General features: G+C 62.8%; 1 protein-coding gene across 1 annotated transcript; it reads left to right on the top strand.

Moving 5' to 3' along the window:
• Positions 1-10,748: 10,748 nt before the first annotated feature.
• Positions 10,749-14,972, top strand: MNX1 (motor neuron and pancreas homeobox 1; the record flags this gene model as incomplete). The annotated part of the gene is made up of 3 exons (XM_081102299.1): positions 10,749-11,424; positions 13,983-14,143; positions 14,631-14,972. The coding sequence occupies 3 exons, from the start codon at positions 10,749-10,751 to the stop codon at positions 14,970-14,972; spliced, it is 1,179 nt and encodes a 392-aa protein (XP_080958425.1).
• Positions 14,973-15,323: the final 351 nt, after the last annotated feature.

A 15,323-nucleotide genomic window follows, 5' to 3' on the forward strand; every position in this document is an offset into this window, starting at 1 on the left:
CACCACACGTGGCCTGGCGTGCCCTGCTGTGTGTGCACGTGCTGTTTGTTCCTGGAGTATTGAGCTGGTCAGCAAAGCAGCTGAGAAGTACTTGCTGACCTGCATCCTGTTAAACAGCCTGTGTGGGACCAAAGGGCCAGAAAAGGGCCTATGGGTGTCACTCCCAGCTGGGGAAGGGACGCTGAATTCTCCCCCCAGCCACAGGACGACATGTGCCCACACGGTGTTTCACTCGTCTGGCAGGTGACCCACGGGGAGCCTGTGGCTCTGGGGCCTTTGCCTCCTCTGGCCCAGGCCATCGCTCCGACCATGCTCACTGACCATGCTCACTCTGAGCAGCGGAGAGGGAAAGAAGGCCCATCCCTCTCCCCCGGTGGTGCATCCTGACCGCAGGCGCACAGGGAGCCTGGCTGGCGTTGCTTCTGGAGCGCTCTCTCATCGCTTACCCTGCCCCTCAGTCCTAGCTAATAACCAGAGAGAGGAGGTGAGCCAGCTTGGATTTGTCCTGCAGGCGGGGTCAGGGTGAACATGAGCCCACCTGCCCATGTGTCCCCTGGGGAAGCGCCTGTGGCTGGGTTTGGCTCAGAGGTTCTTAAAGTTGAAAAGTGTCACTCAGATTGCAGGGTCCCCCTGCCCTCCTGGCCACAGGTTGGAAGGAATGGGCTGCCTGCGTCCTGGACCCCAATCCTCTTCTCCCCAGAGGGTTGCATGCAAGACCCGCCTTCCCAGCGGGCATTCTCTGCAAGGGGCACATTTCCCCTGGCACCAGCTGGGAGCCTCAGGCAGGTCCCCACCTGCCAGGACCCTGGGCAAGACCTGGTCTTCCTGTGCCCTGGCTCCCTGGGCATTTAAGGTCCTGACTTAAAATTTAGCTAAAACTTCCCCCTCTTCCCCAAACCAGCCCCACCTGTATCAGTGAGGGGCCTGGAGACCAGGGCAGGGGGCAGGGTCGCTTAGCGGGACAGGGGAGCCGGCTCCTGCAAAAGTGGAGGAGCTGGCACATCACAGCGCCCCGCCAACCCCCAGTCATCCCGCCTTCCCACAGCGAGGGCGCAGGCTGCGCAGGAAATGTCCTAGGGCCGGGGGACAGAAACCGGGGTGACCTCCCCACTGCAGGGAGTCTGGGGAGTCTGGGGAGGGAAGGGTCAGCGGCTCCGCAAGCCAAGCATAGGTTTACCACTTCCATCGGCTGGGAGCCGGGGTTCTGGCTTCTAGAAACAGCCCCTGGCCAGTGCGAGGCCGGGGCAGGTGCGCCAGGGTCCCACTCGGGGAAGGGCTGGACGCGAATCGCATCAGGCTCTGACCGCCTTGCGGGGTGCCAGGGCCCGAGCGACTGACACTGGGGGCAGACGAGCGCCACTCGGAGCAGGGACTGCGGGACCTGGAGGGGGAGTGGCCGCCGCCTCCACCCCACCCCACCCCCACCCCGGCCCCGCACCCGCTTCCCCCTGGTGGAGGTGAGGGAGTGGGGTGGGGCAGGGGCGGGTGCCAGCACAGAGCAGCGGCCCCATAAATCTTACCGAGAGGAATTAGTTAATTTGTCAATTAAATAAGGAAAGGGGGGCGGTCAGGCTGCGGAAGCCCCCCGCGGCCCCAGAGCGCAGGCCACCTGGGGGGCGGGGCCCCCTCTCTAGACAGGGACTTGGAGGAGGGGGAGGAGGAGGGAGGGGCCGGGGAGGAGGGGGTGGGGGAGGGAGGGGCGGGGAGGAGGGGGTGGGGGAGGGAGGGGCGGGGAGGAGGGGAGGCAGACGGTTCGGAAGCCCGCCCCGCGCCCCCTCCCCTGGGCCCCGGAGCGCCGAGGTGCGGAGTGGAGGCCGGTGTGCCGTCTCCGCGGCGGCTCGGGGCGGGCTCCTCGGCGGGGCCCCTCCCCCGGAGCCTCCTGCTGGGAACAGATTTTTTAACAGAAAGAATCCGCGAAAACAGGCGGGGCCCGCCCGCTCCCGCCGCTCCCGCCCGGGCCCGGCGAGGACCGCTGCCCGCGAGCGGCTGGAACCGCGTTAGCCGCTCCGTCGGGCGTAAGGCTGCACGTGCCGACCCATATATTCTAACTGGAAACGGACTCAGTCACTTAAAATATGGCAACGTCGATAGGACTAATTAATTGGAAATAAGAAACGAAAGAATACAATTAAACGAGAACAGAATCATTTTCTAATTTAATAGAGGGACATTTATAAAGATCACAAGCTAAAAGGCATCGAATGATTCTATCGACATGCTATTAAATCAGCCGCTCGGGCAGAGGGGGCCGGCGTCCAGGGCGCTGGGCGGGTCTCCTCCCGCCCCCACCGGGCCTGCGCGGGGGTGGGGGGCGGGGGGGGGCGGCGGGCCCCCCCGCAGACCTGCCTCCCAGCCCGCCGCTCGGCCGCTGGGCCGGTCACTCCCGCCCAGCCCGGGGCTCCCAGCCTCTGCCGGGAGGCCGGGTTCGCAGATATATTACAACAAAATCACTAATTGGAAAATGAAATTGTCAATAAAGCACAGCCTCCCCCTCCCCATGTATACAATATCCTTAAATATTAAGATATTTTATTAGGCCCATTTCCTAACAATAATTTATTGCAATAAAACAGACACCACAGGTCCCCTTAAATTGTCTTTTCATAATGAATAAATTTAAGCAGGCTAATTAATATATAAACTAGCCCAATTTGTCAAGTTGATTTGTATTTTAGTTAATTGTGAAAGTAATTACCACACGGTCAAATTAACAGCTTTCTGGAAATGACCGAGCCTGACGTTTTATTTCCTTCCTGGGTGAAGAAAATTCATTTTTCCAAGCTCTTGATGTGATGAATAAAAGTCATAAATCTGGGTGATTGGTGCAGGCAGAGTCTAAATGGCTTCATATTTCATTTTAGGTTTAATAGAAATATTCATGCTCTGTTTTAATGAAATTAAATTGAGGGGGGATGGGGCCAGGAGGTGGCGGTGACCGGGGCTTAAAGGGACAGAGCACATTTTCCTCCCCTGCCCTCGGCGGGCAGGCAGGACGCCCAGGTCACCTCTACGCTCCTGTGCCAGAGTCCAAGGCCCGAGGCCAAGGCCTGGCCAGGGAGGTGGAGGCAGCAACTCAGGAGCCCCAACCCAGGTGCATCCCAGGGCGGCCAGTGCCTGCGCCCCACGCCTGCTGAGGCCACTGACAAGGCCAGGTCACCTGGGGGCTGGGCAACGCTGCCTGTTGTCATAACTCAGGCCTGAGCTGCAGGTGGGGGGGGGGCAGGGTCAGTCTCCTTCTGTTGCCTGGTGGGGACGCACAGGAGGACATGCAGCCTCAGACAGATACTTTGTGGGGGCCCCCAGGCCCCTCACTCAAACCCTCTGCTCTGGCCCCCTGCAACTTCCCGCTCAACGCTGCTGCAGAATCCACCTTGCCTTGGAGGTAATCGGAGTGAACGAGACCGCCAGGGCCCAGGACAATCACCCCAAACGAGACCGACAGTGCCCAGACAGTTGCCCCAAAGCCTGGGTGGCAGAGCCCCCCACTTGGTCCTCAGGAAGGCTGTCTTCAGACTCAGAAACTTTGCTGTATCTGTTCTAATCACAGTTGGGGGGTACATGCTGTCAGCCACTCTGGGCACCTGGTGGGGGGAGTAGGGGGTCCCTCAGCATGCCTGGGTCCCCCGACTGTCCTGGCCCCAAAGCCCCTTAATGGAGCTGACCTGTGACTTGTTGATTTCCCCTGAGCAAATAAGGCTTTGATGCAGTTCCAAGCAAGAGTAGTTAGCTGATGAATTGACAAAAACTAATCAGCTTTATTGGGAAACAGGTTAAGGGCACGGGCGTGTCAATAATTCTCAGCCTGACCCGCTCATCCATTAGCCGGAGCCGGCTGATTGGAGTAAGAAGACCCTCTCACATTTTGCTCTGAAATTGCTTTCATAAACTCGCCATTATTAGCAGCCGGTGCGAGCAGCTAATTTAGAGAAGACATCCCAGGCATGTCACATCTATCATCCGGGTTTATGTATCATTATCTCATTTACAGAATGTCGCAGTGTAATATGTGTTTTTGGCAATAGGCTTGGCCGGGTGCCTGGGCTGCGGCTCTTTTTAGCAGCACAGCGGGAACCTCCTGCCCCCTTTGCCACCACCAATCCTGGGGACACGGGAGGGCGTGGGCCCCAGCTGAGGACTCTTTCCTCGTGGGCAGGGACAACTGGGTCCACGTGCACACACACACACTCACAGACTGTGACACCCTCGCGCCTGCTCCCTCTTGCGTGGCCCTGGATCGAAGCCCAATGTCAGGATTTGTTCCACCTGGGAGCTGGCAGGATGTGAATTCAAGATTCTGCCCGTGCCCTAGCCGGTTTGGCTTAGTGGCTAGAGCGTCGGCCTGCGGACTCAAGGGTCCTGGGTTCGATTCCTGTCAAGGGCATGTACCTTGGTTGCGGGCATGTCCCCAGTGGAGAGTGTGCAGGAGGCAGCTGATCGATGTTTCTCTCTCATCGATGTTTCTGACTCTCTATCCCTCTCCCTTCCTCTCTGTAAAAAATCAATAAAATATATTTAAAAAAAAAGATTCTGCCCGGGACCCCCTCCCCGGAGCAGGGCAGCAGCAGGTGGTGGGGTGTGGTCCGCATCCCCTACTCCAGGGACCATGGTCTCACTGAGCACCATCCAGGCCCACCTGGGGGCCCATGGACAACCGGGGGACAACCCACCACCAGAAGGTCCTGCTCCGCCCTCCCCGGCTCCCTGGGCGGGGAGCCTGACCTTCCCTGCCTGGGCCGACACTGTCCTCCCTGTGGGCCTGGGTCTGCAGCCCAGACGCGAGGCCACCGGGAGTGGCCACCTGTTCAGCTTTAATTAGTTTAATGTAAAGGCCCCTCCCGGGGCTCCTGCAGTGACAGCCTCGAGGAGCCGCTGGCCTTTCAGTGGAATTTCCCAGATGGGCTGAGGGGAGGCCAGGGCGGTCACCAGGGGCCGGTTAACGAGTTCATTAGCCAAATTATCTTGCCCTCAGCACTGGGCCCAGGAGAGAGGGCGCAGGGGTTGGGAGGGGGTCTTCCCCACCCCACCCTATAACCTCCACCCTCTACCCCCACCCAGCAAGGGGTCCGTGTGCAGGCGAAGGGAGGAGACACACACCGACACACGCACACAGGCACGTGGGTGTCAGGAGGAGGGGACCGGACCCAGCGGTTTCAGCTGCCATTCCCGCCTCCTGTCACCTGAGCTTCCTCAGCAGGAGCCCAGCAGGGCCAAGGCCATGGGAAACAGTGCTTAGAATCACGCAAGGAGGAGATGATGACAAGTAAGGAGACCGTGGGACCTGAAGTCAGAGCCTGGGCCTGGCATGCTTTCTGCAGGTGCGGCTGCTGGCTGGCACTGTATGGGAAGGCCCATGGAAACACTAATGCGGTGACCAACCGCTGGGGGCATCCTGGGGGGTCCCGCAGCTTCCCTCCCCTCCCCACTTACTATGTATGTGTTTGCCGCTTCAGGGTCTCAGATTCCTCTTGGGTGAAGTCCTCCCTGTTCAAATGGGGGGGGGGGGGAGGGGGCATCAGGGGGCTCTTGACAGACCTGCCCCTTCTGCCCTTCAGACCCCACTCCCCACCAGCCCCAGGAGGAATGAGGACCCTGGCAAACCAGCCAACGCTTGCATATAGGGACCCTCCCAGGTCCACCCCCAACCTGAGATCTGTCCCTGGGCCTGAGTGTGTATCTGTGGGAAGAGGCAAGGGCAGGCCTGGAAGAGATGAACTTGACCTCTTTTGCCCATCTCAGGAGGGATCCAGTCCCAGTCCCCCTTTCCCGTCCCCTTCACTCGCCCCCTCTCCCTCCCTCCTCCCTTCCGCAGCCACTGCTTCTGCCACCTCAGCAACTGCTAAATAGACCAATTAGCAACGACTTCCTGCCATTACCCGCCGCGGAGTTGCACATTAGCGCGACCATTCGGCCATAATTTCGCGTCAGACGGCACTAAAAAGTTCAGGCACTGAGGCGCGAAGAGGGCTGAACCTCGGCGGCTGCTGTGTTTCTTCCCAGCCTGCAGCCCAGGCCACGCTTGGCGACCGCCCTCCTCCCGCTGGGGGTGCGGGTGGGGGACAGAGAAGCGCCCTGCACAGGCTCACAAACGCCACCCTCAGCCAGCATTTTCGGCTGCTGAGGCCCTCGGAGAGTGAGTCCTGGGTGAGCAGACGGTGTGCTGTCCTTGGTCTTAAAACAAGACGCGCCCCTCGACAGTCCAGACTCCCTCGGAATTGTAGGTCAGAGTGGGCGCTGGGGAGAGGGCCGTGCAGCTGCGGCGGCTGAGCGCCCCGACCTGGGTGGGTGTTGGACACCTTGCTCCTGACAGCGAGACCCTGCAGTGACAGTAAATTAAATTAAAATCCTGCAGCAACAAGTCTTCTCCCGGGAGTTTCCAGAATTCTTGGGGGGACTTGGGAGCCGTGGCTGGGACCGCTTTGGGGCTCCTGGGTCAGAAGGAAACCTGCAGACGGTGGGTGCTGCCTCCATCCCAGGGGCCCAGCGCCAGGCCTGCCCCTGCCTGTGTGTCCAGGGAAGCAGGGCGCCTGCCCAGGGTCTGAGCAGAAAGCAGATGTTTTGTATCTGGAGGAATTTTCCAAAAATAGAAGGCCCGTAGATGGCTGGGTTTTTGCATCTAAATCCCGCAGCATCCACCAGCCCCAGCAGCGAGCCCCGTTGGGCTGGCTGTCTGCATCTAGGCCCGGGCCGGGCAGAGGACAGGCCCGAGACACCGGGACCGCGGTGACCCGAACCCAGGCGCCAAGAGCGAGGCCGACTAGAGGGGGAAGAGGGAGTGGAAGCGGCGGGTTGGTGCGCGGGTCTGCGGGCCCCAACCTTCCCAAACCTTTTAGAAGCCCAGCGCCGCGGGTCAGGGAGGAGGTCAGCAGATCAAAGCGCATCGCTAACCAGGTGGTACCTCTGGCCCTCCGGGCGATGGGGCGGGGACACCTGCGCGGACCTGCCCCGCCCCGCCCGCCCCCACCCCGCGGGCGCCTTCCGGTGACCCCGTCCTCCGGGCGCGGAGCGGCCTCCGCCGTGCAGCCGTGACGCGGTTCCCCGCGCTCGCCTCCGCCCGGACGGAGCCAATCCGGACCCGCAGGCCCGCCGCGCCCTCAGCCAGCATTTTCGCTGGTCGCCCGGCTGCCTGGGGTCCAGTCCCACCGCCGCCCTGACCCCAGGCCGGTCACGGAGCGCCCCCGCGCCTCCGTTCCCCGTCGCAAGCCCGAGAGGGTAAACTGCAGTCCATGAATCACACCTCCCCACGCCCGGACAGGGCTGCGGCAGGTGCGGGGGGCCCGGGGTTCGGGTGGGGAAACCCCCGCAGGGGAAGGTGAGCTCTGCCGAGGAGCCTCTCCCCGCCCCGGGCCTGGGGGGCCTGCCTGTTAGGGCCCGGAGCCCCCACGCCACGCGGAAAGAAGCTGGTACCGCGGTAACGATGGTGCCGCCCCCATCCTCTGCGTGAACGTGCGCGTCCTATGCCCAACTTCACACAGATGTGTATTTATCTGGACGAAATTTCCAAAAACAGAAGGCTCGTAGGTTGCTGGGTTTTACACATTTAAATTCTGCAGCATCCCCCTGACCTTTAAAAAATATAAATATAAATATAATCTTTCCAGACAGGAATAGGCGCGGATTACAACAGTTTTTCTTTTGCGATTGTTTGCATAAACCTTCCCCTTTCTGAGCAGCGGAAGAAAGGGCGCTGCCGGAGACACGGAACCTCAAAGGAAGATGGTGGGGAGAGGAGGAGGCCAGGCCGGGAGCAGGCGGGCCGGGGACTCACAGGGGAGGGCCCAGGGCCGGGATGGGAGCCGCCCGCCCAGAGGCTGCCCTGAGAGAGGAGGCCTCGGCCCTCCCGCTGCAGCCCTGCTCCGAGGCCCGAGCCTTCCTCAGAGCAACGGGCTGCGCAGTGCAGGTGCTGGACACCAGACAAACCCCGCTCCCCAGAGCTGCCCCTCCCACAGCGGCCTCCCACAGTGTGTCCTTACTCTCCACAGGCGGAGATGTGGTCACGTTAACGCCCCGTAGCACCGGAGTCCATTGGTCCCAACGCCACCAACTTCTCCAGACAAAGAAACACACATTCACCTAAACGGAGGAGCGGCCTGCGGTTAGCCTGCAGCTGGAGGGCGGTCAGGCCCCCGGAGCAGGCTGGGCACCACCACTGTGGCCTGGGTTGAACCAGATGAGCCTGAGCTGTGGCCTCCTGACGTGCTCTCAGCTGGACCCAAGGGTGGTGGGGGAGGGTAACGGGAGAGAGGGGATTTGGGGGGCTGAGAGGGAGGTTACTAGGAACAAGCAGGGTGAAGGTATTCCTCTGGGAGTCACTGAAACACTGGCTTTGTTGAGGAAAGGGGTGTTTGGGGAGTGTAGACTGCACACCCATTCCCAACTGAATCGGCCCAAGAGTGGGTGTTTGGGTAGGAGAGAGGGTGGAGAGCTCCAGGCTCAATGGGGGGGGGGAGGGTACTTAGTTGGCAGTCACCCCACCCCAGCCCCGGAATCTGTGCCCTTGGGACCGATGACCCGTCTCAGCAGGTGGAGGAGAGGGGAGGAGAAAGGCCCTGCCTTGGAGCTAAGGCCTGTCTGAGGGCTCCCACTGCCCTCTCCAACCTGGGGGGCAGGGAGACACTCTCCCTTGAGAGTGAAGGGTGTCCTGCCCAGAAAGGGGAGCTTAGAACCCCAAAGGCAACAGGTAGGAGGAAAGGGGGGCAGGGATGGGGACACTGGAGGGCAGAGGCAGAAATGTGTGGCCCCTGCTGTCAGACCTGGGCCCAGTCCCAACTCTGAGGCTGTTACCTGTGGGGGATGGTTACCTGTGGGGGACGGTTACCTGTGGGGGATGGTTACCTGTGGGGGACAGTTACCTGTGGGGGACAGTCTCAGCCTCTTGAAGCTGGACTCTGTGAAACAGAGGTGGCAAACCCTTCTAGTGTCCTAGTGAAGATGAAAGAAGATCACTGTAGACCGCTCACTGCCTGTAGCAGGTGTTCCAGAAATGTGAGTGCTCCCCTCGCTCCATGAGAGGCTGGGCTGCATTCCTATTTGTTCAGAAAGATCTCATCTACGACAAACACCGTGTCCCTGTCGATGCTGTCACTCCCATCTGCAAGTGGACACTGGTTTGTGCAAAGCGCTGTGGCACTTGCTCGGGTTGCTGCCAGCCACTGCCGGCCTCCTAACGCCCACCGGGCTCTGCTGGTCCCAGGACGCCCCGTGAGAGGAAAGAAACTGGGCTCTTGACAATGGAACCTCCGCCGTCAGCTCTCCCGAGGTAAAGGCCTTTCCAGAAAAACAACAGGGCCCCACACGGTATTTACCTTTTTAAAAACCCTCCTGTAGCAACCTGACTGCTCATTGACAAATTTCCTGCCCCGATTGTCCTGCGCCCCGCCCCTCCTGCCCTTTACTCACCTTCCTCCTCCTGGGAAGCCCGACTTCAAGAACCTGAAACTCCTCCCCTTTCCCACACCTGTCTGGGGAGATAACTGGGTCTCACCGAGCTATTGACAAAGCCTAGTGTTGGGGGCCACCTGCCTGTTGATTCTTTCCGCTTAAAAAAGCCCCTTGAAAGTGCTTTTACTGTAAATATTTGAGGCGTATTGGCGGGGGGGGGGGGGGGGGGGTCTGGACTCTGACTCCAACACCGCGGGCCTCGGCTGGTTTTCCAGGGCTGCGGGTAGCAGGCGAAGGAACACCAGCAGCATTTTCCTGCCAGGGTCCCAGCGACCAGCCTCAGGACAAGCTCTGCTCCGGGCGGGTACTGCCTCCTGCACGCCCACCAAGGACCGCCCCAGGCAGGTGGACAGGTCTCTGCGCCCGCGTCCTGGGCTCTGCAGCGGCGGGGAAGGCACACTCACGCACACACGCCCAACACCTGGAACGCACGGCACTTTCCAGAGGAGGTAAGGAGGTGACACCTGCAGAGGGTTGCGACAGGGGCACAGACCGCTCCTGTGCGCCGCGGAGACCCAGGAGCGAGGCTTGGGGACCCAAGGTCCTCTTTGCTCTGCAGTCACTGAGCAGAGCGGCTAGTTCTAGAAGCAGCGTGGGCTCCCCCACGGAGAAGTGGACAAACTCAAGTGCTGACGAGGAGGCGGGGGAGGAGGCGCTCTGCCGGCTCTGGGTGACCCGAGCGCAGAGGGGAACAGCGCGACTCAGGGGCTGGAGTTGGGCAGTCGCGGGGGCCCCGCGGGGACCCAGGACCACCAGCGCCCGCCATCCTGCTCAGCACCCCCAGGAAGGAGAGCAGGAACCCTAGATTGCGCCGCAGAGCTTCCCACCCCTGGTCGCTGCTCCCTCCCTGCCACCGCTGCCGGGCACCCCGGGCTGTTTAGGACCTTGCAGCGCAGGGGCGGGGCGGCCGGCGGCTGCGACGGTGACAGGTGCGCCCAGCGGCCAATGGCCAGGCCCGCGCCCCTCCCCGGGCCCCCGCTGCGCGCGCCAATCCGCGGCCGCGCTGCGCTTCAAGTGCGCGCAGGGGCGCGGGTCCCCGCCACCGCGCCAGCGGCCTCCGCCCGGCGCCCCATACTCGCGTGGAGTTTGTGCGAGCGCGTGTGAGCGCGGCCCCGGGCGGGGCCCTCGTGGAGGAGGCTGCGGACATGGTCACTCTGGGCTGAGTTTGCGGCGGCGACTTTGATTATTGGCAGATAATCACCATAACAATACCGAGCCCTGGGGCTTGCCACGCCACGCGACGCTCCGAGAGCCTGCACACGGCCGCGCCACTCACCACCCGGCCCTGATCGCCAGCCCCTAACGAGCAGATGGAAAAATCCAAAAATTTCCGCATCGACGCGCTGCTGGCAGTGGACCCCCCGCGAGCGGCCTCCGCGCAGACCGCGCCTCTGGCCCTGGTCACGTCGCTCGCGGCCGCAGCATCCGGCCCTGGCGGCGGCGGGGCGAGCAGCGGGGCGAGCGGCAGCTGCAGCCCCGCGTCCTCGGAGCCGCCCGCAGCGCCCTCCGACCGCCTGCGCGCCGAAAGCCCATCGCCTCCTCGTCTGCTTGCCGCGCACTGCGCGCTGCTGCCCAAGCCGGGCTTCCTGGGCACGGGCGGCGCGGGTGGCGGCGCGGGCGGTGGGCCCGGGGGTCCCCACCACCACGCGCACCCGGGCGCCGCCGCCGCCGCCGCTGCCGCCGCCGCCGCCGCCGCGGGAAGCCTGGCGCTGGGGCTGCACCCGGGGGGCGCGCAGGGCGGCGCGGGGCTCCCAGCGCAGGCGGCTCTCTACGGCCACCCGGTCTACGGCTACTCGGCGGCGGCGGCGGCGGCGGCCCTGGCAGGCCAGCACCCGGCGCTCTCCTACTCGTACCCACAGGTGCAAGGCGCGCACCCCGCGCACCCCGTCGACCCCATCAAGCTGGGCGCAGGCACCTTCCAGCTGGACCAGTGGTTGCGCGCGTCCACCGCGGGCATGATCCTGCCCAAGATGCCGGACTTCAACTGTGAGTACCGAGCAGCCCTCGGGGTAGGAGATTCCTGGCAGGTAGTTCTCTTGCGCATCCGTCCGCCTCCACGGGACACCTCCCTCCCTTCGCTTTCTGCTCCGATGGAGCTGTGGAAGCGCGGCGAAGCCGCCCTGCTCCACCCGGGCCTGCGAGGACTCCGGCGGGCTGCGCGGTTGGGATGGGCGCGAATCAGTAAAATGGCCACGCGCGGGCCTTGCCTTCTTTCTCTCAACGGTTCGGTGCAGCTGGAGGTGTGAGACTAAAATCTAATGATTAACTGGCAGGCTAGGGGAGAAGGAAGTGGCGCGGGAAGGAAGGAGCGCCCCAGAGCACCCTGAGTCAGGCGGCGTGGGGGTCAGGAACAAGGCGCTCCTATCCAGGGAAACTGACTTAAATTTGTCCCACATTCTGGGTTCTGGAGAGACCCCCACTCTCCTGGCCCCTCCCACGAGAGGGAGAGATCGGGAACAGCAGGAGAGAAATGGGCTCCCCCGGCCCAAAGGCCAGAGCCCAGGCCACCCAGGCCCTTCCCTGGCTCTGCTGCCTCTGGAAGGGTACTCGTCCAGGGTGCAAAGCCCAGAGGTGATGGCCTGACTTGAACGGAGTGGTGGTCAGTGGGCCCCTGTGGCAGGGGGATGCACCCTTTGTCAGGAACCCCATCACAGGGACTCTAAGCAGCAGCACCCACTTTGAAGTGGGGATGCCCTACACAGAAGCGAACCCTTCCTCTAGGAGAGAGGTGGGCGGTGGACTGCGGGCCGTCGCCGGCTCACCATCTCCCAGGCCGGACCTTCCCCAAGGCCTGGGCCAGCTCTGGCTTTGCTGGCGAGAGGCACTGGCTGCAGGGAAGAGTCGGTCTCCATCCTGGGACCCGCCCCATAGGCTCAGAGGAAGACGCATAGGCTTTATGCTTCCCAGCACCCAACACCCAAACAAAGAGACCCCATTGTTTCTGTCTGAGTGGATTTGTTTAGACTGAGGAGATGCAGGCATGGTAGAGGGAAAAGCCAAAAAGAAAACAGAAATAAACACTTGGCAGAATTCAGATTCCTCTGTTAGAAGCCATGGCTGTGACTAAACAGAGAAAAGCTAGGGCCCCAAGGGCCACAGAAGTCACAGCCCAGTGAGAAAAATCCCAGCAGGGCACTGCTTGCCTGGGCTGGCCTTGCCTCAGCTCAGCTCCCAGAGGCCTAATGACCACCCACCCCATCCCACTGGAGTCACTCCCGCCTGAGCCCCCACAAAGAAGAGGGTAGACTGGCCCTCACCTCTCATTGGGGGGCTGCCATGCTACAGACACAGCTGATCCAGGGTCCGTCAAACCCAGGGCCTGGCCTTCCCCCCAGCACACCTCTTCTCATTATGATCTGCATCCCCCGGGGCCTGAGACTGTCCCCCACTGTGTGTGTGTGGGGTGGGGAATGGGGGGGCTGGCTTCTGCAGCCACCCAGGTGCTTTGGGGGCCTCGATGGAGCACAGCGTCATGCAGGAAATCGATGAAAGCTCCATTTCTTTGCCAACACACTTTGTCCATCTCTGGTTCCAAATTTTGACCCAGAGGCAGCCGACTTAGGATCCAGGCAGTGTGAATCCAGAAAGAAGGTGAACACCGAGCCCCGAAGGGCCAAGGGCCGCAGCAAACTGGCCAGGGTTCCTCGCGTCCCAGTCGCCCCTGGTCGCCAGAAGGAAAACCTGTTTAGTGCCTTTAATTGGTCATCTCTGCTGTCGGATGGCATTTTCCAAATGGTCCTTTGGGAGCCAGTGTTTTAATTAAAGTTCTAATGTTGTGTCAAGTTGGGAATCCGGGACCTTGTTTAACTAAAGCGGGGGGCGTGGGCCTCCCATAAAGCAAATTGCAGCCCCCGGGGAGCTGCTCCTCCGGCCTGGCCCGCCTCCTTTCTTCTCGTTCTTTCTTTTATTGTCTAACACTCGTCAGGCTCCTGGGAAATCAAGGGAAGTCTTGTTTTGAGGTCATAAAATTCTCTGTGATGTAACCGTGTGAAATTATGTAAATAAAGAGAGAGACCTCCTTGAATGCATAGAAAGCAAAGTCCCTTCTGCCCAGGCCTTTCATTTGCATCAAGAGAATGTCCTGGAAGGCTACCAGTTCCCCGGTCCCAGGCCCGGCCCCTCTGTGCTGGGCGGTTGGCGGAAAAAACATTTTAAATGGGGGGAGGCCTCTGATGAAAACTGTTTAGGCCCAGGATTCAGTTCCTGCCTCCCGCCCGCCCTTCCTCCTCCTCCCTTCGTACCTGAGGCGCCCGCACAGTGTGGAAGGAAGCGGGTAGAGCCCGTGGGAACCTGCGCGGGAGTGGGCAGGCCTGAGGCCGCGGTGGGTGCTCTCCTGCCTCTGCCAGCACCCCCGGGTGGGGAGGGCGCCCCAGGACGGGCTCTCAGGGTCTGTCTGGGATAGAGCTGTGGTCCCCCCCCCCCCCACACACACCGTCCGGTTCCGCCCGGGCCTCGAGGTTGGGGAGGGTCGCTGGCACTGAGGTCCCGCCTCAGGAGGACCCCGGGTGGGCGGCGGCCCGCGCCTCACGCCGCTCCGCCCGCAGCCCAGGCGCAGTCGAACCTGCTGGGGAAGTGCCGCCGGCCGCGCACCGCCTTCACCAGCCAGCAGCTGCTGGAGCTGGAGCACCAGTTCAAGCTCAACAAGTACCTGTCGCGGCCCAAGCGCTTCGAGGTGGCCACCTCGCTGATGCTCACGGAGACCCAGGTGAGCGCCCGCCCCCCGCACCGCCTGGGGGGCGCTGAGCGCGGATTACTGTGGGGCGAGGTCACGCGCCGCCCGCCGGGGTTCCTCACCCGGGCCCAGAGGTCTGATTCAGGAAATGGGGGGCGGGGGGCAGGAACCTGCATTCTAACGACCCTCTGCCCCCGTTCCGAAGCGGGTGGCCCCAGGTCACATTCGAGAAATTTTGTTCCAGAAAGAGGCGGGAACACCGTGAGCTTCACAGACGCCCCCGAGCTGCCCTGACCCCCGCCCCCGCCCCCGCCGCAGGCCCAGGGAGCCCGGGGGGCTGGGGGGGGGGGGGAGAAGGCGCGGTCGGGCTCCAGCTCAGCCCCCCTGAGCCCCGGCCCCCAGCCCTGCCCAGCTCCTCCCGGGCCGAGCCCCACTCGGGCCGGCTGTCAGGTGCCGGAGCCGGGCCTGGGAGGGACGGGAGCGGAGGGCGGTGAGCGTGTCTGACCCCTTGTGCCCCCAGGTGAAGATCTGGTTCCAGAACCGGCGGATGAAGTGGAAACGCAGCAAAAAGGCCAAAGAGCAGGCCGCGCAGGAGGCCGAGAAGCAGAGGGGCGGCGGGGGCGCGGGCGGGGGCGGCGCCGCCGAGGACAAGGGCGACCACGAGCTGCTGGGGCCGCCCGCGCCCGGGGACAAGGGCGGCCGGCGCCCGCGGGACCTGAGGGACAGTGACCCCGAGGAGGACGGAGAGGACGAGGACCCCTTCCCCTACAGCAATGGCGGCGCGCACGCTGCCTCCTCCGACGGCTCTTCCGGGGCCGACTCCCCGCCTCCGAGGCCGGGACACCAGCCGCCCCTGCAGTAGGACCCGGGCTGTCGCCAGGGATGCGGGTCCCGGGACCCCTGGGCCCCGCGCCCGCCGCAGCCACCGCCGGCCCCAGGCCCCGCACCGGTCGGGGCTGCAGGTCTGGGCCGCAGCACCCGTCTGCTCCGCAAGCGACCGAGAGAGGCGGCCCAGCGCGCGCAGACTTGAACTCTGGTTCTTATCCATGGCATTGGGGGCGGGGGGGGCGGTATTGGAAGGAGGACCGACGCCCCCCGGGGCGGCGCCCAGCTGCCCTTCCCGAGTGGGTCAGGCGGGACCCTAGTTCCACCCCTGGAAACTGGAAACCTCCCTGGAAACGCCGCTCGCTGAGTCTTGAGAGAAGAGAATGTG

This window comes from Myotis nattereri (assembly GCF_964212035.1).
Source record: "Myotis nattereri genome assembly, chromosome: 11".
Lineage (NCBI taxonomy): Eukaryota > Metazoa > Chordata > Mammalia > Chiroptera > Vespertilionidae > Myotis > Myotis nattereri.